At 44.1% G+C, this 26,787-nt stretch overlaps 1 protein-coding gene, 1 long non-coding RNA gene and 1 pseudogene across 7 annotated transcripts in view; 2 read left to right on the forward strand and 1 right to left on the reverse strand.

Moving 5' to 3' along the window:
- Positions 1 to 278: 278 nt before the first annotated feature.
- LOC113601878 (uncharacterized) lies at positions 279 to 20,871 on the reverse strand. The gene is made up of 3 exons (XR_003423200.2): positions 20,621 to 20,871; positions 12,274 to 12,572; positions 279 to 583 (listed from the first exon to the last, which is right to left on the reverse strand). It is a non-coding gene; the product is annotated as an uncharacterized LOC113601878 (long non-coding RNA).
- On the forward strand, positions 19,472 to 19,552 carry LOC113602131 (uncharacterized; annotated as a pseudogene).
- A 40-nt stretch (positions 20,872 to 20,911) lies between the features above and the next one.
- ADPGK (ADP dependent glucokinase) overlaps positions 20,912 to 26,787 on the forward strand; it is a 28,221-nt gene continuing 22,345 nt past the window's right edge. For 3 of the 6 annotated variants that reach the window (XM_027067725.2, XM_053223752.1, XM_053223753.1), the window contains exon 1: positions 20,912 to 21,219. In XM_027067725.2, the coding sequence (XP_026923526.1) occupies positions 20,993 to 21,219 (227 nt within the window). In that variant the 5' untranslated portion in view covers positions 20,912 to 20,992. The remainder of the gene's footprint in view (positions 21,220 to 26,787) is intronic. The other 3 variants (XM_027067723.2, XM_027067724.2, XM_053223754.1) reach the window with 2 other exon arrangements.

The following is a 26,787-nucleotide window of genomic DNA, read 5'->3' on the forward strand; positions in this document are numbered from 1 at the left end:
CTTCCTGTGCTGCTTCCCCCACTCCTTTTCCAATTTCTCTTAAGGACTCTTCCTTGATAAACCTTCTGCACGTGAACCCTCCTCTAGGATCTGCAACGGGTATCTAAGACAGCATTGCCCTATCACATCCTCATCACACAGACAGTAGACATTGGCTAACATATCAGGATAGGATTAGGTGGAGGGGAAAGGAAGGAAAAGGAGATGATAAGTATAGACAACTCTCTTGAAAAGCTTTGTGATAGAGAGGAACTAAAAAATAATGCTGTGATTGGAGAGATATGGAAGTTGTGTTAATTATATTTCTATATATATAACCATTATTCCAAGACTTAGCAGCTTAAAACAACAAACATTTGTTATCTCACACAGTTTCAGAGAGTCAGGAATTACTCAGGGTGGTCCCACTCAGAGTCCATCATGAGACTGCAGTCATTATGTCGACCAGGGCTGCAGCCTCATCCGAAGGTTTGGTGAGGGCTGAAGGACCTGCTTCCAAACTCATTCACGTGGCTGCTGGCCAGTGGCTTCAATTCCTCTCCACTTGGGCCCCTCCATAGAGTTGCTTATGGCATTGCTTCCCCTAGGGGGAGTGATGAGAGAGACAGGTATTTGTAAATGCACAGCACGGCTTGGCAAGGACACACTGTTAACAGCTGGCAAAAATCCTTAACTCTTAGGAGGAGGATGGAGGAGCATAGGACTGTAGGGATGGTGAATACAGACTTCCACTTTATATATTTCTGAATTCCTTTTGTAATCTTAAAACATTAAAGGAGAAAGCTTAAGTGAATCACCAGTAGCTTGTAATGCATATAACTAAGCCTGTTGCAAAAATATCTACAAGAAGGAGAAATGAGAAGGAGAGAAAATTTGAACTGAGTCATAAAAAATATGTAAGTGGTAAAAAAAAATACAGATAATTTTAGAGGCATGTATCTGTCCTATGTAGGATTGCTGGAAGTGTTAATAAGCTCTGGAATTGCTGCTGACCCCAGGTGGGTGGGAATTCCTACCTCCACGAAGAAAGCCCAGAGCATTCTGGGAACCTTCTTTCCCTTTCCATTTGCTCTGCCCACCATGGTGGGACAACAACTCTGACCGGCTCTACATGGCCCTCTTTCACCAGCTGCCTATCTGGGGCCTGACAATAGGCTTTCTGGTCTGATCTTAATGAACATCTCAAAATCAGTTATCTCCTGCTTCCTACAACATGCATGACCATTTGCTGTGGATGCAGCATCCTGACTCCTCCAGCAGAGACAAGTGAAACAATTCATCCCCAGGTTCTAGCATCAGCCCCTAAGAGGAAGGACAGGTGAGCAGATTTCTTAACCCCAGAAATGCACCCGCCATGTGCAGGTGGCCCTGCCAGAGAAGTAGCCATATCCTCCCAGTTCAGGGGGCAAATGAGCCTGACTCCCTCTCCCAACAGTCTCTGGAGCTGGAGAGGTCCTGGCTGTGTCAAATGCAACATCACACTCTCAGCACTGCCCTTGGCTCAGAAGCCTCTGCTCTAAGTATGTCTTTCAAGGTCCCTCATCATAAACCGATGGGGGTGACTCAGGGAGAAGCAGGGGTTGCAGAGGCTTGTGGAGATGGAGAAACCTTGGGGATCTGCACATGCGTTGGGACAACGAAAGAACAGAGGACTTGATGCCCTAACACGAGAGCCGCATGACAGAGGGGGAAGTACTCAAACCAAGGCGGAAAAAGACAGTGGGGTAGGATTCAGGCTGGTGGTTTCTGGTAACTTCTTGGAGGCCAGAGGGGTCCCTACCCAGCTTCTGGGACTTTGAGCAGCACGGTAAGAAGTGTGGTCTGTGGACTAGTGCCAGTCCACAAATGGTCTGTTACTAGAGTCTTAATGAGTTACACACAGAAACTGAGAGTAATTTTATATCTGTCGAACCTTTAAAACTTTAGCCTTGTATTTTGTATGGATTTTTGTAAATCCATTTTTCTAGTGATTTGTTTTTATTGGATTCGTACAAAAGAATTGGTCTGGATTGGATCGGAAAATTGAAAACCGATCGTGCACCACAGCAAATTTGTGAAGTCCTCCCATAGAAGGTCCCACATATCATGAATACTCCAAAAATAAATTGATTAAGGAGCACACAGGATCTGTTGCTCAGCACTGGCTTAATGCAGCCTGCAGCCTAAACACCGGCTCCAGTGATGACACCGTTCAGGCCCTTGTGAAACACCACTCCTGGTCTTTTGCCCCATGCCCTCAACACAAAAAGCAACTGTTGTCTGAATATCACAAAGGTTTCTGAGCTGTGCTTCTGCCAACAGTGGAGACAGACACAGCTTCAGAGTAAGAGGAAGGTTTGAGTGGCAGAAGCACTTAAGTAAGAAAAAAGACAAATTAATTAACTTGTCAAATCCTTTTTCTCAGATAACATGAATGCAATAGTTTCTTAGAGAGTGGAGTAGCATTTCCCAGTAGGGTACACGTCCATTTTCATGCTTCTCTGTGTGCTCCAATTCATGGTCCAGAGCGTACTCACAAATTAGTGTGGTATTGACAGGTGTGTATGGTGGCTGAGGAACGTCTTGCCATATTAACACTTTACCTCTGTATAAACATAAATATGGATATAGCGTGTGTAACTAATTCTTCACATCACAGCATCAATCTGGATATTACTTTAAGACCTGGTGAAATTTACAGTATAGGAGGTAGAAATTTATATTGTGAAATTTAAATATTTTGTGAGATTTGGGGCAATCGTGATCAATTTACCTTATGGAACTCCATTAACACATTGGAACAGGCTATGTACAATTCATGATTCATTTCCAAATTTAAATGCTGGTTTTAAGATTTTTTTTTTTGGTGACAATATCCCACTTCTTTCTGAAGCTTTCTCTAAATAGAAATTAATTTTTTTAATTACCTAAGAATTATGACTCAGAAAAGATAATCTAATTTGGCCTCATCATCAAAGAACATAAATGGTGCAAAAATCTTGATTGTAACAATGTTGCAATAAGGAGGGCAAGAAAAATTAAGTTAATAAACGGATACATAATAATTTGTGAATTACGTGGATCTTGATTTTATTGCTCATTTACACATCAGCAGCCAATCAACAGAATATCAAAATATGTTCAAAAATAATTAAATTCTATCTCCTTTACTGCTTTGCCTACTTTTATTTATATAAAAATCATAATGTTACATTAAAAAATGTTTTCTTTTTTTTTTTTATCTCATGAGGGCATGTTTTTTAAGGCAGGAGGATAAAATATTTTTACCTAAGAGTTTATTGGCTTGGCTTATAACTTTAAATATTGACACACCGACTATGTGGGCCTCCATTTAGGGTAGAGGTCTGTTTAGAGCTGCCTTCCTAAGGTAAGCCAGAGCCCCCCCCCCCCCCCCGCCCCGCCAACCGACAGCTTACTGGAGTTTAGCAAGTTTCCCCCACATTAAAAAAAATTTTTTTTTAACATTTATTTATTATTGAGAGACAGAGCGTGAGCAGGGAAGGGCAGACAGAATCTGAAGCGGCTCCAGGCTCTGAGCTGTCAGCAGAGAGCCCGACGTGGGGCTCGAACTCATACACCGTCGTGATATAATGACCTGAGCCGAAGTCGGACGCTTAACCGACTGAGCCACCCAGGCGCCCCTCCCCCACATTTTAATTCACTTAAGACAGAGAGCCTCAGGTGGATGGAGATGTGGCTTGACCACAAACATCAGAAGGGAGACATGGTTTTTAGAAATAATTATTTGCAATTGATCCCTTCAATTAGTAGGAAATTTTTGCCTGACTTTGGCTTTAAAAAGCCACCATAGGTTTGACTGGCAGTGAATGTAAGAGCCACCCTCGTGGTCCTCCTTTGTTGGTGTCCCTTCTTTGATCCTGAAGGCCCTGCCAAGAGGGGCTGTAGGAATGCCTCTGTCCCAGGCGATCACTTCTCCAAATTCTGCTATGTAATCAGTGCTGCTGGCTACGGGCAGGAGGAACAGGGCTTCTAATCGTCCACAACTGCCTCCCAGTCCAGTGCCCCAGGTGGAGACATCCTGTGGACTGAAAAGATTGCAGCTTACCCCAGGCCTCTGGACTATGAGCCCTAAGGGAGAGCACAGTCATTTACACCATTTCCTGCTGAGAAGCATTTGCTTTGTTTCCGGGCTGAGTGTCTCTGTGCGCACGTGTGTGTGTATCTGCACGCACACGCATCATGCATGCACCTCTACGATCAATGCTGCAATAAACACCCTTGTACACGAGCCTTTAGGTAGATGCTTTTATTTCTCTGGAATAGATTCCCAGGAGTGGGATTGCAAGGTCAAAGGGCATATGTATTTTTAATTTTAATGGATTTTTCCAGATTGATTTCCAAAATGGCTGTAATAATTTACATCTCCGCCAGCAATGATTAAGAGCACACTTTTTCCCCCACATAAAACAGATGTAGAAGCTCTTTTTAATTTTTCCAGCCTGGAGGGTGCAAACTGGTATCTTATTATTACTTTAATTTACATTCTCCTGAATTCTAATGAATTTGAGCATCTTTCTATACAGTTGGATATTTTCCTTCTCTGAATTGCCTATTCATATCATTTTGTCTACTTCTCTATTGGGTTGTTTATCTTACCAATTGATAGCTCTTTGCATATTACAGCTTTTAACCTTTGTCTATCATCTGCATTGCAAATATTTTTTTGCCAAATCTATTGCTTGTCTTTTGACATTGCTTGAAGTATCTTTTGCCATAAAAATGCTTCCATATATATATGGAAACATCTATCACTTAGATCTCCAAAATTTCCAACTTTGGTTGAGAAGGTCTACAACCTTAGTTTATAAGAGACCTATCTGCCAAAATTTTTTATTAAAGTATAACATACTTATGAAATAGTGCCTATATTTTTATGGATCCATGATTTTTCACAAAGGTGAACACACTCATGTAGCCAGGACCCAGATCAAGAAACATAACATCTCCAGCATCCTAAGAGCTCCTTTGTGTCTCCTTCCAGTCACTCCCCTTCCAAAAAATTAACCTCTACCCTGACCTCTAACATCATAGGTTAATGTTTAAACTTTATTCAAATGAATCATCCATATGTACCCATTTGTGTCTAGCTTCAACTCATATTATGTTTGTGAGATTCATTCATGTAATTCATTCATTCTCATTGCTCTGCTGTATTCCTTTATATAAGTATACCACACTTTATTTGTTTTACTGGGGTTTTTTTGTTTCACTATTTTTTAAATTTGTTTTGGGCATGTGGTTTGCTTCCAATTTGGGGCTATTACAAATACTGGTGCTATGAACATCCTCGCACATATTTTTGGTGAATTTATGTCTGTATTTCTGTTATATGGAATTTATGTCCGTATTTCTGTTGTATATTTACCCAAGAGCATAATTTTGGGGACACAGGGTATGTGTATGCTCAGGTTTGTAGACACTGCCAGTTTTCCAAAGTGGATGTACCAATTACACTCACATCATAATGTAAGAAACATCTAGTTGCTCCATATCCACCCAGTACTTGGTAGCATCTGACTTTTTCACCAGCCATTCTAGTGGGTATATAATAGTATTGCATCATGATTTGTCTTGCCAAATTTTTTAATATTTTATTTTTTACATTTTAAGCCCTTAGCCCATCTGGAATTTTATTTTTTTATATGATACAGTAGGAGTCCACTTTGACTCTCTCTATTCCAGACAATAGGCAGATATGTCAGATTAGATAATACATCCTTTGCCCTGATAACGCCTTGAGGCATAAGTAGTCAGGTGGAGAGTGGAGTGGGGCGAGCACTCCAGGCTGATGGAGCCATGTGAACAAAGGCACAAGGCATGAAGGAGCAAAGATGTGGTTAAAGTTAAAAGTGAAAGTGCCTGGCTGGCTCAGTCAGTAGAGCATGCGACTCTTGATCCCAAAGTTGTAAGTTCAAGCCCCATGTTGGGTGTAGAGATTACTTAAAAACACAATCTTCAAAAAAAGCGTATAGCAGCGAGTGACACAGGAGGGTAGGCAGAGCCAGATCTTACCATTCTCGCACGAGTACATGGGTACAAGGTTGCTGTTGAATGGGCACACCAAAGGAAGAATGACCCTCTCGATTCTGATGTTTGGGGATGTTCTTTGAGATGTTCATTCTGAAAAGTGTGATTCTCAAACTCTTACTTTCAGGGGGATGTTGACTGAGGTACTTATTAAGATCCATTACATATATTATTTAATTTAATCCTCACAATAACGTCACAAGGTGGCCACCATTAACCTCATGAGATGAGGGCATGAGGCTCAGAGAAATCAAGTGACTGGCCCTCAACCACACAGCTACTAAGTAGCAGAACTCAGTTTGGAACCCAGGTCCGTCTCCTTCCTGAGTTCCTTCTCTTTCTCCCAGATCCACTGCTGGTGCTGCCAGTGGACAGTGAATCAAGCTTCCAGCCACTTCCTAAACAATGGAGCAGGTTACAAAGCAGAGACTTATCGTTACTTCAGCCTCGGCCAACAGAACCTGCTGGTGGCTGTTTTCTCTTCCCCAGTCATGCTGAGTGGTGGTTTCTTGAGAAACAGAGTCACTGTTCCAGGCAGCAATGGCCTCTTCTGCTGAAAGGTTTGCAGAGTCAGACCAGGGTGGCTACTTTGGGGCCCATGGACAAGTTCATGGGTCTGTGGAGAGGAAGGGAATAGCACCCCAGCAAAAGCAGATAGGGCAGGAGAGACAGAGTACGAGGTTGCTACTGTCCTCAGTCCTTTTCTCATTAGCAGTGCTAGAAGGTCCAGCTGCTCTTCTTCTCCAACTGGGAGAGACCTCTGTGTCCCACATGAATCCCCTGGAAACCTGTGCCATTGTGAGCTCTCTGCTCCCCCTGCAGCCAAGGAGACGTGAACACTCACCGGCATGGACACACAGGCACTCAAACATCTTGCACACAGACACACAGAGGGAACACACAAGCTCCACACTGACATAGAGCACAAACACCCACTTCCATAGAATCTGCCTCCTGGAATGTGAGATCCTGGGGAACCAAGCTAGCTCAAGAGTTTTCAAATTATGCCATGTGACTTATTCTGCAGAGGAAGGTCACATAAACAGTGAAGCAATTTCTCATCAAGGGGAAGATTTTTAACTGCTAGAGATAATTGTAGAAAAGTACACTGAAATGATGAGGGGCCATTTCCCTCTATCAGATCGACAAAGATTTAAAAGTCTGATAATACCCACTCTTGGTGGAGATGTAAAGATACGCCATTTGGCTAGGAAAAAATAAATGATTACAACTTTGGGGGAAGGTAACTTGGCAATATATATCAAAATGTTTAAATGCACCTGTCCTTCAACGCAGTGATTCCACTCCTAAAATTTTATAGATCAATAGACAGATATAGATATATCAGGGCGCCTGGGTGGCTCGGTTGGTTAAGTGTCCGACTTCAGCCCAGGTCGTGATCTCATGGTTCGTGAGTTCGAGCCCCGCGTCAGGCTCTGTGCTGACAGCTCAGAGCCTGGAGCCTGCTTCGGATTCTGTGTGCCCCTCTCTTTCTGCCCCTCCCCTGCTCATGCCCTGTCTATAAAAATAAAAAGATATAGATGTATCACCACACAAAAGTACTGATTAAGGAAGCTCATGGAAGCATTTGTTTATAATACCAAAAAACTGGAAAACAACTAAAAAATATCCATTAATAGATAGCAGGCCAAATAAGTTGAAGGTAACTATACCATGGAATACAACTAAGCCACTTAAAATGATTAGGTGGGCCTCTATGTCCACAGTATATTTTTAATTGGAAAAAAAAAAAAGTAAGTACAGAAGAGCAAATTGTTTTTATGTCATCTGTGTTTTAAAAACCACATGTTTGTATATGTGAAGAGGGTGTCTTCTGAGGTATGCAAAAATCTTTCATAGTACGTAGCTCTGGAATTGAAAGGAGAGAAGGAAAAGGGAGAAGAGAAGGAAGACTAATTTTTATTTAGTAACCTTATGTACTTCCCCACAATTTTACAATGAGCATGTATTAACTGTATAGTAAATGATTTTAACTGAGATTTAAAATGTATACATATACATGGCACAAAAACAGACACTAAGATCAATGGAACAGAATAGAGAACACAGAAATGGACCCAGAAACATATGGCCAGCTAATCTTTGACAAAGCAGGAAAGAATATCCAATGGAATAAAGACAGTCTCTTCAGCAACTGGTGCTGGGAAAACTGGACAGCAACATGCAGAAGAATGAACCTGGACCACTTTCTTACATCATACACAAAATAAAATGTATAAAAGACCTGAACATAAGACAGGAAGTCATCAAAATCCTTAAGGAGAAAGCAGGCAAAAACCTCTTTGACCTTGGCCTCAGCAACTTCTTACTCAACACGTCTCCAGAGTCAAGGGAAACCAAAGCAAAAATGAACTATTGGGACCTCATCAAAATAAAAAGCTTCTGCACAGCAAAGGAAACAATCAGCAAAACTAAAAGGCAACCAACAGAATGGGAGAAGATATTTACAAATGACATATCAGATAAAGGGTTAATATCCAAAATCTATCAAGAATTTATCAAACTCAACACCCAAAAAACAAATAACCCAGTGAAGAAATGGGCAAAAGACATGAATAGACACTTCTCCAAAGAAGACATCCAGATGGCCAACTGACACATGAAAAAATGCTCAACATCACTCATCATCCAGGAAATACAAATCAAAACCACAATGAGATACCACCTCACACCTGTCAGAATGGCTAACATTAACAAGTCAGGCAACAACAGATGTTGGCGAGGATGCGGAGAAAGAGGATCTCTTTTGTGTTGCTGGTGGGAATGCAAACTGATGCAGCCACTCTGGAAAACTGTATGGAGGTTCCTCAAAAAGCTAAAAATAGAACTACCCTACGACCCAGCAATTGCACTACTAGATATTTATCCAAGGGATACGGGTATGTTGTTTCGAAGGGGCACATGCACCCCAATGTTTATAGCAGCACTGTCAGCAATAGCCAAAGTATGGAAAGAGCCCAAATGTCCATCGATGGATGAATGGATAAAGAAGATGTGGTATACATATACACAATGGAGTATCACTCGGCAATCATAAAGAATGAAGTCTTGCCATTTTGCAACTACGTGGTTGGAACTAGAGGGTATTATGCTAAGCAAAATTAGAGAAAGACAAATATCATATGACTTCACTCATATGAGGACTTTAAGAGACAAAACAGATGAATATAAGAAAAGGGAAGCAAAAATAATATAAAAACAGGGAGGTGACAAAACATGAGACTTAAATATAGAGAAAAAACAGGGTTGCTGGAGGGGTTGTGGGTGGGGGATGGGCTAAATGGGTAAGGGGCACTAAGCAATCTACTCCTGAAATCATTGTTGCACCATTTGCAAATTAACTTTAATGTAAATTATAAAAAATAAATTCTAGAAAGTAAAATATATATATATGTATATATACACATATATACATAAACACACACACACACACACACACACACACACACACACACGGATTTCCTGCAAGATTTCACTTAGAAAAAGAGTTGCACTACTAAAAACTTTGGAAAATCTTTATGCAACCCAACCCTATTGTACAAATTGCCAGGAAAAAGTGTGAGAGATTTTTGAAATGGGGGTGGGGGAGGGGGAAATGCCCTATTGAATACTGGGCTAGTGTGCCCTTCCAGGCTACCATCTCATTGTCTTTGAGTCTATAAATTGTAGAAAACTGAAAACAATACAAATGATTCATGTTCACCGCAATGCAAATAAATTTTGTCCGGTGGAGGTGTAATTGATCCCCCGCCCCAGGGAAGGAGCCAATTTTGTATCAATTAACAAATTCGTTTCATTATTCCTGATTGATGGTATGCGTGTCCAGCCTTTGTATTGTCCTTTGAACTGATTTTTCAACATATTATTCTCTCACTAACTAAGGAGTTAAAATCTGACACATGGTCATTTCATACTTTTATGAGAGATTTTCCATTTAAACAATTACCTTTTACCAAAGTGGCAATGAAGACCAGTTAAGGAAGAGATTTGCCCAAGGTTAGATGCCTATGGCTGCAAATATAGTATTAATCCCCAGCCCTCAGATTTCTTGGCTATTTTACCTATATCCTCAAGTAACAAGGATTAGAATCTATTCCAGTTCCACTTTAATACTTACTCCATACATTGAGTTAATTTAGAAGATGCTTTCTCACAGTACGTGTACAGTCACACAGGCACAAACACGCAGCCGACATGCTGCACAAACTCCCACAAAGACGCACAACGATTCCTCCCACCCCACCCCCCAACACACACGCACAATTGGCACGCTTCAATTGGGACCTTTAGCAAATTGGCTAAAGGGTGGGAGGTGCAGCATAGCCCCTTCCGAGGACCTGTGCGCTCTGCGGGGAGAAGAGGTGGCTCCTTCGCTTCTAACGATGGGCCCGAGGCGAGTGGCGCTTGCGTGCGGCAATAAGGGGATCGAGTCCCGGTAGGGAAGCAAAGCGCCCATCCCCAGAGACAGCCAAACGCAGGAAGTGGGCCGCACACTCGCGGAAGCAGGCGCCGCCTGGGGCGCCACGCCTTTTGAGCCCTGGGGGAGTCCAGCAAGGCTCCCTGGAGGCGAAGCCTCCCCGCGGAGGTTTGAAAACCCTGGAGCCAAGACTTGGAGCTCTGGACCGCTGGACTGAGCGGGGAGGGGAAAAGCCAAGCGAGGACCTGTTAGGCTGCTGGCGTTTTTGTTGCACGGGAAAAGAAATCCCCCGAGATGAAGACCCAGAGTGGGTCCCGGCCGAACGCCGGGCGGCGCGTTCCTCCCTGGTGGCTCGGCGGCCCCGCCCCCTGCCGCTGCAGCTCGGGCAGTGGGCTCGCGGCTCCCCCTGCAGGCCCGGAGCCTTTCTCCCGGCGTGGCGTGGCTCCCTGGCCCTCGGCCTCCTGCAGGCGCCGGGGCGCTCCCGCAGGCGGGGCTCGGTTTTGTGCACCCCGGAGGCGCCGCATCCACGCGTCTCCATCACCAAGGGAATCCATCCCCGTTCCGCAGATGAGGAAATCAAGGTTCAAAGACAGAGCCTGTGCCACGCAGGGACAAGAGGTGACTCCTTCCATAGGCCCACCCTCATTCGTGCTCTCTTCTCTTGGGGACACCTCCCTTTGCCCTAGAGGGCTTAGATGGGACCACAGACTCAACGGCTTGCTGTGCACGCTACGCGCGCTCTACCCCAGGTTCCTCGGAGCCAGAACAGTCGTCTGGCGCGTACTTCCCGAAGCAGGCTGGGTGGGCTGCGGTGTGGACAGGAGTGCGTGTGGCATGGGGTTACTCAAGGGAAGCCTGAGAACTGCATCGGGCGTGCCCTGGGCTGTAGCCTTTCCACTTGTGTGACTGTCCTTAAGGAGACAAGTAAAGAAACAGAGATTTTGCGATGAGCATGTTCATCTCTCATTGTTTGTAATAGCCAAAACTTGTGAACAGCCTCTCTACCCATAGGTTAAATAGTCTATGCAGCCGTGAAAAATCATGTTAGATAAAAAATGTTGGTGATATATCCAAATGTTCAACTGTATTGTTTTTAGAAAGTTACCAGACAACATATATAATAATAAAATAACATTTCTGTGAAGATGTGTGTCTATGTGCACACATTTAAAAAAATCTGAAAGATGTACACCAAAAAACTAACATTGACCAGTAGGATCAAGGGTGATTTTTTTTTCTGAAGTTTACTTATTTTGAGAGAGAGAGAGAGAGAGAGAGAGAGAGAGAGAAAGTGTGCATTCACAAGCTGGGGAGGGGCAGAGAGAGAGGGAGAGAGAATCCCACACAGGCTCTGCTGAGCGTGCAGAGATCCATGACCCTGAGACCATGACCTGAACCAAAATCAGGGGTCGGAGGCTTAACCAACTTAGCCACCCAGGTGCCCAAAGGGTGATTTTTAAAACACTTCTATCTTTCTGTATTTTCTAAATACATACACACTGATCATGTCTTGTTTTTATGGTGGTGTTTTTTTTTTAAAGCAGAAAAGGCCCAGTGTTCACTTATCCACCCCAGAAAGGACAGAGCAGCTTAAAAAGTTGGCTCAAGGCAGTAGGAAAGGGGATTTATTGGGGCTTTTCTTTTCCCTAACCCCACAGGAATCACGCTTCTGAAGAATAGGACAGTGATGATACATTTTCCAAAGTGTTGATTATAACACAAAGTTTGCAACATTGACCCAATACGGATCAGAAGCTCTGGAAGAAAGATTGCTACTGGGTACTCACATTGTAATGGATAAAGTAACCGACTGATGTGCCAGATTTTTGTTCCAGAAAGTTCACAGACGTAAGTGATGTGGTTCCTTTCTTGTACTAGCTTCATGCAAATTGACTGGAGCACATAAAGCAACACCTGAAATCCACAGCTCCATCGAAGAGGCAGGGGATTTATCTACTCCAACCGGGATTTGCAGCTCTAGGCTGTGCATGGCGAGTAGGTGAAGCCGTCATGTTGACAGATTCAGCTGTGACTGGGAGCAGCGATGACAAAGTAGGCTGTCAGAAAGGAGCACGTCCTCCAGACTCTCCCAGGCAAGGAGACAACATGGAAAACTCTGTTAGGCTTTTTCCTTTCGAAACTTGGCAAAGCAGAATTTGCTGAAAAGTAAGCAGTGCCGTCTGTTTTTAATTTCATTTCTCAAGAAAATCCAGCTAACTTTCATCATGATTTCTTAAGCTTGTGTCTTTTTGGAAATTAACTTTTTAATATAGCTTAACTAAAAATATGTAGATTTGGGGCATAAAAGTAAAATCTGTTTCTTGGATTAGTTTTTCAGTGAAGTGCTATCCACTTTGTATTTTAAAAGTTGTTCTCTATTGTTCTAAATGATAAATAGTGCCAAAAAAAAACTAAAAAAAAAAAACCAAACAAAAAATCATGCATTACAGTTTCAACATCAGAACTGACTTGTTTAAAGAAATCCATTTGCAATAAATGGTGATGAACTCTAATGCCTCTTTAAAAAAAGATTTAGAAATAAATGCTAGAAGTATTAATTTGTTTAAAAAAAAAACATAAGCATGAATGGGGATGGGGGAAATTAGTTGCCTGCTCTTTCTAGGAAGTAGGGAAGTCCATGCTGGGACTTGTAAGCCCTGCCACTGCTGCTGGGGCCAGTGACCCCAAGGGCTGACCACTTGGGATGTTAGCTGTCACTGGCCTGGGCACTGTGGTCGGAGTCTATGGTGTGAACAAGGACTACTGCTATAGAAGAACATAGAGATAACCAGCTTCTTTCTGCCCTGCTTCCTGTCTCAGAATTTTTTAAAAACAGGGTGTCTTTATAAATCAGAGATTCACATCTCAGCACCCAATATCCCCCACCACCACTACTACAAACTGTGCAGTTTAGGGCATGCCACTTTATCTTTCCCAACCCAGTTTTTCATCTGTAAAATAGAGAGAACAATATCCATGTTATGCAGTTGCTGGGAGATTTAGTATTTTATTATTCAACAATGATTTGTTGATGCCAGGCTGTATTCTAGTCACTGACTAGGAACAGACAAGGTCTCTGTTTTCACGGAATTCATATTCTAATAGGGTGAGATCACAATACAGAAATTAATAAACAAATGAGAAAAATCAGCTGTTAGTAAGTTCTAGGCAGAAAATAACAGAGGGAGAGGTGGTAGAGACCCACCAGCTGACGATATTATATTGTTTGGTCAGAGCAAGCTGTATTTGAGCAGACATATTAGTGACAGAAAGTACCCAGGCATGCAAAGATCGAGGAGGAGAAACTGGGTAAAGGGTACAGGGAAACTCTGAACTATTTTTGCAACTTCCTGTGAATATATAACTATTTCAAAATAAAAAGACTTTTCTAAAAAGCAACTATTGATACACACTGTAGCCTAAATGAATCAAAACAGTTATGCTGAGTGAAAAGAAAGCAGATCAAAAAGAGTACATACTACATGATTTAATTTATATCATATTCTGAGAAGTGTAAACTGGTCTAGAGTGACAGAAAGCCAGTTATTGATTGCTTGGGTACAGAGGAGACAGGGGGGATGTTTGGGAAGGAAGGATTACAAAGGGACATGAGGAGTCTTTTGGGGGTGATGCATATATTTATTATCTTGATTGTAGTGATGGTCTCGGGTGTATATGGTAAACTTACCAAGTCATACACTATAAATATTATACAGTTATTGTATGTCAACCTTACCTCTATAGAGGTATTAAGAAATATTATGTGGCTAGAAATAAGTCATGCTGAAGATGTGCAAAGCCTCTATACTAAAGTTGAATATGTTACCGTGAAACATTTAGGTGGATCTAAATATGAAGAGATCTACCATAGTCTTGGACAACTCAGTTCTGTAAAGATGGCAATCCTCCCCAAACCGAAACGGATCAAAATCCTAACTGGTTTGTTTGTATTTGATAAGTCAATTTGAAAATGTATATGGGAATGGAAAAAGGCCAAGGATAGCCAAGATGCTCTTGAAAAATATGAGCATCTGACTTCAGCTCAGATCATGAGCTTGCAGTTATTGAGTTCAAGTCCCACCTCAGGCTTGCTGCTGTCAGCCTGTCGGTGCAGAGCCGGCTTCAGATCCTCTGTTCCCCTCTCTCGCTGCCCCTCCCCCACTTGCGCGTGCATGCGTGTGTGTGTGTGTGTGTGTGTGTGTGTGTGTGTGTGTCTGTGCTCTCTCTCTCTCTCTCAAAAAATAAACCATTTTTTAAAAAGAAAGAAAAATAAGATACAAAGAACCTACATTATCAGATATCAAGATAACGAGGTGCTGGTAAAAGGATGAATAAATAGTTCCATGAAAGAGAATAAGAGCCCCTAAAACCAGTCCAAACATATCTGGACACTTGATATTGGACAGAGATAGGAATGCAGGTCATTGAGAAATGGCTAGTAAAATACACGGGGTCAGCTGAGTATCTATAAGGATTCCTCCCGTGATACACAAAAATCAACTCCAAAGTGGATTAACTCCCTAAACATGAAATGCAAAATCATACAGCTCTGAGAAGTATAAAGCTTCTCTAGTATAGTGTAGGAGGATAGTATAGGAGAAGATCTTCATGACCCTGGGTAGGGAAAGATTTTTTTTTTTAAGCAAGTAACACAAAGCACTAATGATAATGGAAAAGGCAGCAAGAAAAAGGAACAAGTTACTAACAGCATTAAAATTAAGAACTTTATTCACTAAAGGTATTATAAGGAGAATGAAAACACAAGGGACAGGGGTAGAAGACAAAATATTTGCAACTAACAAAAATGTTGTCAAGACCACAATGAGACACCAGCACACATCTTACAGAATGGCAAAGCTTTAAGAACCTGTTGGTGTGTATTGTGGAGCAACAGCCAGTCTCATATGCTGTGAGTTGGTGAGTGAGCTAGCATACCATTTTGGAAGGATGTCTGACATTATCTAGTAAAGTTGAGGACAGGTGTTTCATATGACCCAGAAATTTCACTCTTGGTGAACCTCTTTGACACCCTGATGAAACTTAACATGCATGTGTGCGAGCAGTATGTACATAGCAATGTTGTACGGAACAGTAAAAACTTGGGGAAATTCCAAGTGTTCTACTTACCATAAACTGGGCAAATAAATTATAGTATTTTTATTCAATGGAATATTACCTAGATGCTGAACAACCGAAAAATAGAAAAGGCCACTGCACAGTGATCTATGTGGAGATGACGGTCCTCTTTATAGTGAGAAAATGGCAGACCAGCAGGGCTGAGAAGAAAATTAAATAGACTTCTTAAGAACCAATTGTAGCAATGGGAGGGAATGTTCTGTCACGTAGCAACATGTAGCAGACACTGTGCTAGGCTCTTTTAAGATATGTCTACCTCTCACCACCATTTGGTATGGTAGGAATTATTTTGCAGGCAAGGAAACTGAGGGTCAGAAAGGTTAAATGACTTGCCTGAGATGCACAGAGACTGGGTGGCAGAAATAGAGATTTAAAAACAGGCATCAAATCCCACATTCCTTCCACTGGAGTAGAGGTGTTGATTGCCTTGCAACGGCCATGTGCCAACTCTCCTTTCTTTCCGAACCCCGATTTTATCATGGCACACCCTCCCCTCTATGCCATCACCCTACAGATGGCAGGGCAAAAGACGGAGCAAGCCTGGGCCCCCGGCCGCTCCAGAGCAGCCCAGACATGCCATACCACTTGGATGTTTTTGCTTCCTTTTATTTTCTCCTTTATTTATTTTTGGAAAACAACTACTGGACTAAGTGGTCCTAGAATTGTTAGGGTTAGGGTTGCTGGGTGGCTCAGTAGGTTCAGCTCAGGTCATGATCTCATGAGTCGTAGGTTCAAGCCCCACGTCAGGCTCTGTGCTGACAGCTCAGAGCCTGGAGCCTGCTTCGGATTCTGTGTCTCCCTCTCTCTCTGCCCCTTCCCTGCTCATGCTCTGTCTCTCTGTCTCAAAAATAAATAAGCATTAATATGTATAGAATTGTTAGGGTTCTTGAAACAAGAAGGAAATATAGTTACGGGCGCTTGGGTGGCTCAGCTGGTTAAGCATCCAACTCTTGATTTCAGCTCAGGTCATGATCTCATGGTTTATGAGTTCAAGCACTGGGTATCAGCACAGAGCCTGCTTGGGCTTCTCCCTGCCCCTCTCCCACTCTCTCTGAAAACAAATAAATAAACATTTTTTAAAAAGAGAGGAAATTCTTAAAAACTGAGAACAAACTGAGGGTTGATGGGGGGTGGGAGGGAGGGGAGGGTGGGTGATGGGTATTGAGGAGGGCACCTTTTGGGATGAGCACTGGGTGTTGTATGGAAACCAATTTGACAATAAATTTCATATATTGAAAAAAAAATAAAAAAAATAAATGTTAAAAGAATTAAAAATAAATAAATAGATAAAAAAAAATAAAAAGAGAGGAAATGCAGTTAAAAGGCAAACTTTCCACTTCCTTCTAAACATACACGGCAAATATTACAGAACCCAGATCTGATGGCTGTATCATCCTCCAGGACCTACAGCAGGGCTGGTTTATACAGCCTGCAGAGGAGCACCAAGCTGGAGGGTCCCTAGTGTGAACAGGCTACAGCAACCAGTGTGACAACTATGTTCCAGAAGCATGCCTCACACGGCCCCCTTACACATTTGCCCTGTGACCCTGCCAGATAGAAGCCCAGGCAGCTCTGCCTCTCCCACTTTCCCACACTCAGCACTTCCTCCTGGCCCAAAGCCCAAAGAAATCCAGCGCCACCACACTGTTGCATCCCCACAAACTAAGAAGTTCTCTGCCCTAATCTATGCAGGAGGTCCTATTAATGTCCATGAACTATCATGATTTGCAGCTGCCATTCTTGTCACCTGGCTCCTATGCCTTTAACACTCTGCCTTTCCTTGTTCAGCAACCTATCCTCCTAGCTCTTCTAGTGCCCTCCTGATGGCAGATTAGGGAGGAGGGTGTCTGATTGCCCAGGGCTATGGCTGCAGACATAAAACTTTCTCTTTTCAGATCCTAGGATCCTTTATCCCTTCTCTTTTGTCTCCTTAGAGTTTTCTACAATCTTCGAAGCTGAGCTCTCACTCTGGCCTTTGGGTGTGGCCTGTGGTGGTCTGTGTCTCTGGCTTGAGCAAAGGCCTTGACACAGTGTGGACTTTGGAGAGCAGCTTGGATGAAACTCCACAGGCCTGCAACTGTGGAAAAGTGGGTTAGCCCAGCTTACATAAGGACTATTTGGTACCACTTTAGTTTCTGTTCCAGTGTGGGAACAAACTTGCTCCTTAAAACCCCTCTGATCACATGGGTGGTGTTGACTTGTGTTGTTGTCAAAGCCAAAGCTTCAGGCTAATTTGGGAACTGATAGCACTCTGCTAATTCCTTGTAGAAATATGGGATCTGCACCTTGGCCTTCCAGGTCAGGGTCTTGGGGGGGGACACCTGGGGCCTCCATTTGCCTCTGAATTTTCTGGAACCAAATTGCTTTTTTTTCTCATTTCAAGATCCTAAGAGAGAGAACCAACTGCAAAAGGCCATGTCTGGAAGCAATTTGAGTGGGGAGAAGGGGTGTCTTGAGGCCTGCCCAGCCCCTTTTTCTTTGTTCAGCCTAGAGAATGGAGCCACGGCTGCCCATTCTGGGCTCTTTTGTATAATTGCCCCCAGAAATCTAACCTCTAGAAAAATTGCTTGCAATGCATTGCAGACTCTCTAAACAGATAAGATTATCAGAATCCAAAATGACTATTTTTCATTAAGGAAATATTTTAAGCGGCGTTGTAGCACCAAAAATAGCTGAATGCTCACCCCTGAGCTCCTGATAAGTGAGAGGGAATTTAAGGCCACTGTGATTGTACAGGTGACCAGAAGTCACATCAGACTCTGCCACGACTGGCAAATGTAACTGGTATTCTTCCTATAGCTCCTGCTGTTCTCAGTTGGAACTGAGGTCCACACTCTGGGCTCTTTGTCCAGCCCTGCCATCACCCACAACACAAACCTACACTGAGCGACCAACCAGCAAGAGCCCCAGAGCAGCCTCAACAATGGGCAGATGGCTGCAGCCCATAGAGTACCGGCACCCCATGTGGACTTTTACATGAGAAATAAATCTCCATTTTATTCAAGCTGCTGTAGTTTTGTTTCTGTGGCTAAATCCAAAGTTCTAGTATAATGTATTTTTAAAAAACATTTTTTAACATTTATTTACTTTTGAGAGAGAGACAGAGAATGAGCAGGGAGGGACAGAGAGAGAGAGAGAGGGAGAGAGAGAGAGAATCAATCTGAAGAAGATCCAGGCTCTGGGGTGTCAGCACAGAGCTCGACACGGGCTCAAACTCATGAACTGTGAGTTCGTGACCTGAGCAGAAGTCAGATGCTGAGTGGACTGGGCCACCCAGGTGCCCCTAGTATCATGTATTTTAAAGCTGCTAAGAGAGTACAACTTAAATACAAAGAAACAAATGTTGTAACTATGCAAGGTAGTGATGTTAACTAAACTTATTGTAATCATGGTGCAGTATATACATGTATCAAATCATTATGTTGGACACCTTACTTATACAGTGTTATAACTGACATGTCAATTATATCTTAATAAAACTGAGGGGTTAAGGGGGCGGGGGTAGTTCTGGCAAGCCTGGAAAGAAGCAGAAGCATTAGTTTCAAAGTGCTGGCAGTTCAGCAGCTACCTTGGGGGCCAGAAGGTAAGGCCCCAGGCAGCTTTGTTTCCACATGACTCTGGTGTGGAGCATTTCCCTGTATCTCTAGGACTGTCTGCTCCATGGTCCTCCCACAGTTTCCTGAGTGCCCCCAAAACTTCATCTTGGAAATATATTTAACTAACTCTATCTGACCATCAAGCCTATGTGACCTTGCGGGTCCAGAAAAGGAAAAGAAAAACAAACAAACACACCTAGCCACGGACTCTTGACTCTTGGTCCAAATTCTCAGTAGAGAGAAGTGTTCTGTGAGCTTTGTGCAGGGGCAGTATCATAGCCAATGAGGTTTATCTGAGGCAAAATTATTGCTAATTGAGAAGTGTTCTCTGCCATTGGTGGATTCCCTGCTTTTGAGTTAGGTGCTGGTTCAGTCATCTCTGGGCTGGTAGGGAAACATGCCCACTGTGGGCCATGAGAGGGAATAGTTTCTCTAGGAACTGATTTGACACATCTCAGGAGAGAGAAGGGACAGGCAACTCTAGAGAAGACAGTTTCGTGGCTCCATGCAAATCTTACTGGCTCCTTGGCTTCTTTCTTTTCCTATAGCAGCCCAAATCTCTTCCTGTGTGAACATCTCCTTTGAAAAGGCTGCTACAATCAGGGATCAGGTGGGCTGGATGGGGTGAGCTAGGAGAAGGTAGATGGCCAGGAGGGGGAAGAGCAGGTGATGTGGGGGTTGGGGAGTGTGGGAGGTGGGGGAATAAACCCTATAGCCCAAGATCAAAGCTAGGGAAATTAAGTTTCATTGCCAAGTCCAAAGGTCAGAGGCAGAGTGTAAAGTCCAAAGCCAGTCAGGAGAAAAAATGGCAACAAGCCAGGGAAGAAGACCAGGAGGTGCATGGTGGCCACTGAGAAGGAACTGGCAACAAGCCTAGCTTCACTGGTTTCAATGTGGGCTCGTAGAAAGAGGGCCCCAACGAGGAAGACGGGGCCTACCTGGGTTGAAGCCCTACCACCAAGGGAAAAGAAGAGAAACCAGTCTTTCTTAACCCAAGTCCATAACCTCCCTAACACAAGATTGTGTGCCTGTGTGCGTTTTTCTGATATTGTTAAAGGGAACAGCGCCCCGCCCCCCCCGCCCCCCCCCCCCCCCAGGGTTATCTTAAGGTTTGAATGTGATCATCCCTAGAGGAGGAACACTGCTGGCTCTCCCGCCTTGGAATGGGCCTCGAGGCCGAAGGCCTCGGCTACCCTCTAAAGGAGCAGAATCCCCTGCCACGCGCGCCCCAGGGGCTCGCTGCGGCGCTGCTGCCCTGTGAGCTAATTCCCCCCGGGAGGAAGAGGAATTGTTAAATCAGCGGTGGAGGATGGACACACGCGGAGGGATGGCTTAAAAGACGGGGAGTGTAACTGGTGTCCTTCCCGGCAAACGCAGGCGCTGCTCAAGCGGGGACACTGACCGGCGCAAAGATTAACGTGAGGTTGGCCCGCTTCTTCATAATCCGTCTGTTCCCTCGTATTGGAAAAACAAACGTGCCCTCGCCCCTCTGGTTTGGGGTCCGGGATGGAGCTGGGAGGTGGGGAGACGCCCGGGACTTGCCTCCCCGCTCCGCGTTCGGACCTTTGTCCAACCTTCTGCAGGGCCTCGCAACCGCGCCCCCCAGCGCCAGAGTTGGCGCCTGCGGAGAGGCGCGGAGCCCCGCCCCCAGCCCGCCCCCGGGGGCCGCGGCGCACTGGCGTGACGTGGCGCGTGTGGACGTCAGCGCACGCAGAGACGGAAGAGGCGCGGGCCGGGAAAGGAGCTGTCTGGACGCTGCGGCGCCTCGGTCCCCATGGCACTGTGGCGTGGCTCTGCGTACGCCGGCTTCCTGGCGCTGGCGGTGGGCTGTGTCCTCCTGCTGGAGCCGCAGCTGCCCGGCTCGGCGCTGCGCTCGCTGTGGAGCTCGCTACAGCTGGCGCCCGCGCCCGCGGGACCCGGCTCCCCTGAGGGCCGCTTGGCGGCCGCCTGGGACGCGCTCATTGTACGGCCGGCCCGGCGTTGGCGCCGCGTGGCCGTGGGGTGAGTGCCTGCGGGGCCTGACTCTCAGGGTCTCTCCAAGGAGGTGCGGGCGCTCCGGGCCTCTTAGGGCCACATTGGCGGAGTTCGGGCGGCTGGGGAGCTGGGAGGTAGAGCCGCGCGGAAACAGGGGTTCCCAGATGTCCCCGGGAGGCCCCTCGGCGCTGGTGTCCACGCTGCCTCCTTGACGAGAAGCGTCAGACGTCTAGGACGAGCCCCCTTCGTCGCTGCTGCAAGGACTCACCAGACTGCTTTTTGCTCTCGGCTAGCCTCTGCATCCTTCTCTCGTCTTGGTAGGACCAGCCTAATAGCTTCTTGCAAATCCCGCGCAGCCTGACACCCTCATGTTCCAGTCTCCTTCATTCCTGTTTCGGCTCGTCTGCCTTTTTGCGGTCAAAGACACCTGGTCTTACGGCGCTCATCCTCTTGCTTCTGAACTTCTTGAGTGGCGTGGTCGCTGCCTTTAACTGCTGACTTTATTTCCCTTGTTTTCGCTTCCTGAACGTCCGGGAGACCCCCCCACTCTACTGAAACTACTCTCTCAAAACTCACTGGTGACTTGTTGATTTTCCAGTTCAACTGCCTTTTTTTTTTTTTTAGTCTTCACTGCCAACTGTCTGCAGTCTTGCACGCGCTAAAGAGTTTCCCTTTTTGAAACTCTTTTCTTCCCCTGACTTCAGTGACATGACATATATAAGGTTCTCCCAGCTCACAGCGCCTCCTTTCTTTGTGTTCCTCTCCAAAAAATGTATTTGTTCTCCTCACACAAACTTTAAACCCTGTCTCAGTTCGACTTAAATATCTTGTCTTCACCTTTAAAGCACCATACAAAAGCAGGCCATCTATGAAATTTCTGCTGGTTTTTGTGAGTGCTGGGGGAAGGCTAAGGTAGAGAGCCAAGTTATCCTGAAGGGTAGACAAAATAATCGTGTAATCTAGCATGCCTTCTGCTGTAAAGAGCACTCAAACGTTAGCTAGTTTTTTCCTTTTGTTTTGTTTTTTAATACCAGTGTATTGTTTCTTCAGATATATCCCCTTTTATCTCTTCTTTCAAGTTCAGGCCCTTTCACCAACTTCCTTATCAGCTTCTTAATTGTCCTCCCTGGTTTTATGCACATTCAACAAAAATCATCAACTGCATGGTATGTGTCAGGTCTGTGCTAGGTTCTGATACAGAAATGGGTGAAGCAAGATCCCTGCCTCATTTGTTGAAAAGAGATATATTTATTATTAGTGCTCATGCTGCCATAACAGTATACCACAGACTGAGTGGCTTAAACAACAGAAATTTATTTTCTCAACAGTTCTAGATGCTGATAGTCTCAGATCAAGGTGAGGTGCTGGCAAGATTGGTTTCTAGTGAGTCCTCTCTTTCTGACTTGCAGATGCCCCCTTCTCACCGTGTACCCATGTGGCCTTTTCTCTGTGCATGCACACTCCTGGTGTCTCTTCCTCTTATATGGACTTTAGCCCTGTTAGATTAAATAGTCCCTATCTCCAAAAACAGTCACATTTGTGGTAAATGCTTCAGCATACGAATTGGTGGGGGACAGGGCACACAGTGCTCTCTGTAACAGTTATCAGAAGTGCTTTGCAGAACTAGGGCTAAAAACAAGGTAGCCTTGTGTCTCAAAGGATTACTAATTCTTCCCAGGATGAGGCTTTGGAAAATGCTCTGAGAAGGTGATGTTACATTTAGTAAATCACAAATCACCCCAAAACTTGGTAGCTTAACACATGGTCATTTTATTATCTTTTCTGATTCTCAGGTTCAGTTAGGCTCTGCTAGGCAGTTCTCACTGGAGGGGCAGCTTCAGTCAGATGGCGTCTGGGACTGGAATCCTCTTTAAAGGTTGATTGTGGTTGTCAGCTACAGCCTCAGCTACATCCTGAGCACCTACAGGCGTTCTGCGCAGCTAGCTATGTAGGTTTCTCATAGCAGAGTAAATAGAATGTTCCAAGACGACCAGGCAGAAGCCTTAATGCCTTTCACGACCTAATCTTAAAAGCACAGTGTTACTTCTACCACAGTCCTAGGTCCAGCTGGTTTCAAATGGATGGGACTTAGAGCACATCTTGATGGAAGGAGTGTCAACATCACATTGTAAAAAGGATGGAACATCTTGTGACCATCTTGGCAATATAATCTGCTATAGTGACTGCATGGGATAGGCCCTGGAGAAAAAATGGGATTTCTTCACAGAAGTGGGTGGGGTGGAGTGGGGGGATAAGACCACCTAAGCAGAGAGAACCAAATGTGAAGTACACAGTTTAGGAACAGCAAGTTGGCCCTGTTTTGAGGGCAAGGACCTTATGGTAGAGAGAGGTGAGTAAATGATGCTGAGAAGGGCCTTTCATATCAGGGTAGGTAGTAGGAGAGCAGTAACGGTTTATAAGCAGGTAAATAAGACTAAGTTCTTTGCTGAGAATAACTGGTAGGAACGTAAAGGGTGGGTTTTGAGCCATGGCTGTAACCCGATTGGCAGTTTCACATCACTTTTGTGGGTAACAGACATCTGTTGGTAACATTTTTCATTACCCACAGGGATTTAGCCCTAAAGATGGTGATGTGCAAGGAGTAGGTGAGAGAAGTTGCAGTACTTGTACTAGAATTTCATTTGGGGGAGGGGATGTTGTAGTTTGACTTCTCAGGAGAACACACACTTTCACTTGCACTCTGGATGCACAATGTAGTGTGGTTGATAAGGAGGAAAGGCTTGACATCCTGACCTTAACTTAAGAGGCCGTTGTAGGGTCTGGGTGAAGGGAGAGAAGAGCCTTTTTTATTCGCAGTGTACTAAATGTGAAATTTGTTAACAGGTTGAGTGTGGTAAAGAAAGGCAGTCCAGAATGACAAGTTTTTAGCATCGGGCATTTTATAACCTTATGTACATAGATACAAATATTGTCATCCAGTTTTCATAGATAAGTAAACCAAAGCTTTAGAAGTATTGATTGGCCCAAGATTACACAGCTGTTAACTACCAAAGTCACAAGGTAAGCCGGTTTCTGGCTCCGATCTTGTTCATGCCACATGACTGCTATGAGACTAAGAAAAGAGATCGAGTTTGTGTTGAAAAGTAACAGGTTGGATTTCAGAGGAGGGGGCACTGTGCCTGCTTGTGGGATTTCAAATGAAACTGAGCCTTCAGCTGACAGTGAGGCTGAAGTTTAGGAGCATATTGAGGAGCAGGCTTGCAGGCTTTGGAGATGCCAGTGGTTAAGTTGAGGTCAGAGACTGGATAGGATTGCCCCGGAAGAGAGCAAGAAAGGAAAGTAAATGGCAAGGGTGGAATTCTGGGAGGCACCAGCATGTAGGGGGCTGGTGGAAAGGACCCAGAGAAAAAACGGATAGGACATGTTTCAAGAAAGATGGTCAGCGGTGGGCATGCTACCACACCTTTCTGAAATGTGCCACCTCCTCTGCTCCAAAATCGGACTCTGGTGCCTGAGACCCATTGAGTGAATCATGAACCTAGTGTTCATTCTCCAATACCTGGCTTTTCCCTGACCTTTGAAGCCTGTCATACTCCACTCCTCTCTTCAGCTCTCCATTCTAACCTGTATCTAACCACATTCTTACCTGTATCCACACGTAAAGTTAATCTCTTCATCTGCACCTGTGCTTGTGCACACTGCATGCAAGGGCTTCAGTATTGGATAAATCTGGGTTTGAATTTAGCCTCCTCCATTTGTGGCCTTTGGAATGTCAGTCAGCCTCCAGCCTCAGCTTTTCTCAGCTGAAAGCAGTGAGAACTACTTGCCTATCTTACCGTGTTTTGCAAACTGGTGTGATCTCTCTGAAAACACCTGCCTCACATGCATTGCTTCAGAAATACCAGCCTTCTCTCTCTGACCAGAGCACCATCCAGAGTTCAGCGCAGGGACCACTGCCCTTGCACCTTTGGATCTGTCTTCTCTGCAGTTCTGCATCTTCTGGTGATTATGATTACCCATTGTAAATATCTCAGGTATAGGGTTAAAGCTAGGAAGAACTTAAGGAAACATTTTACAGATAATGAAACAGAAGGGAGGTGATTAGAACCACCATCCTTGCCTTTAAAGAATTTACAGTCTAGAAGGGGAACTGTGCCCCCTTCCCCAGCCCCCCAACAAACCTCTGGCAGTAGGGCACGGAAGCCCAGGCTTCCCTGTCCTTCTAGTCCTTTCTCTTGTTTGGACATTCAGTATCTGTTGCCTTGCTTTAGTTTCCAGTGATTGCATCTGTGTCTTCCTTTTCTCCAAACTCACATTACAATCTTTTATACCTTTTGTACTCAACTGTGAAATTCTGCCTGAAGTCAAATGAGCATAATTTTGTCTTCTCGTTCTTTTGCTCCCTCCCTCTCTCTAATTCCGCTGGTAATAAAGCGACGTAGGTAATGTGCTTGTTTACATTTTCAGATGCTGTTGAATTGAGGTAAGTGCAGAGGAAGATTCTTGCTCTGGTTAAAGGGTGACTAGAAAGTACATGGAGAAGTACTTAGTTTGGTGTCTGGCACAGAGATGTTCAATGATCCCTTTTTACTAAAAACTGAATAAAATGTTTTCCTTTTATAAGATTTTTTCCCCTTTGTATTCATGGCATGATTAAGTTGGGGGGTGGAAAATGTTCCTATGGTAGTTACATTTTTTAAAATCAAAATTCTGTTGAGTTTTGTCTTGTATTGCAAAGTATGCTGAACATTGTTCCTTTTGGTTTTTTTGTAACTTTTGCAAACTTCCCCCATTCCCATCTTTAAAGAATCAAACTCTATTCAAGGTCTCAGCACACCACTGGATATGAAGGCGATGTGTTAAGAGTCTACCCTTTAGATATATAATGTTGCATCCAGTAGAAATAAAGAACATCCTGTATGAGGTGGAATTGAGACTGGTTTATAAGGTTTGCTTGGTTTATGATCATGCAGGGCTGTGAAAGGGATGTTTTTTAAACACAGTTAAGCTCCTGCCATGTGAATGTCAGTGTGTTTTATGCACTGAAGGGCATAGTAACTCTTAGATTATGCCTTTCCAGTTGACCAGAGTATGTATGTATCTTTAATTTTAAAAGAATAAGTAAATTTGAATATTTAAATGCTGATTGGTAGGCAGAAATCTTTTTTAAAGCATGGGATCCATAGGAGAAAAATAAAGCATCCTTATGAAGAGGGTGTAGTCAGTTTGTATCACTAGGAGAGATGTGTCTCTTCCTTGCCATTGTAAACCTTATATCTAGTCTACATATGAACCTTTTAAAAATTATAGTGCTTTTCAATTATAAACATAATACATGCTTATAAAAATTAGAAATCTAATGAAAAACGAAATTCCTCTCCCTTACCCAATCTCATTCCTCTTAGGGTTTACCACCATTAATGACTTTGTTAATTTCCAGATCCAGAGGTGTTTTTTTTTTTTTTTTAAGAGACTAGAAGGGAAACGTAGCTATATTCCACACTAGAATCCAGTCCTTCAGTCCTTCTTTATTGATGATTATACTTTCTGGTTTGAAGCTGCTTGGATTTCACCTGGAAGCCCAGCCCCCTTCTCCCCAGGAGCTATTTATTGGCCTTCTGTGGGCCTAGGTTC

Source organism: Acinonyx jubatus, chromosome B3 (assembly GCF_027475565.1).
Source record: "Acinonyx jubatus isolate Ajub_Pintada_27869175 chromosome B3, VMU_Ajub_asm_v1.0, whole genome shotgun sequence".
Lineage (NCBI taxonomy): Eukaryota > Metazoa > Chordata > Mammalia > Carnivora > Felidae > Acinonyx > Acinonyx jubatus.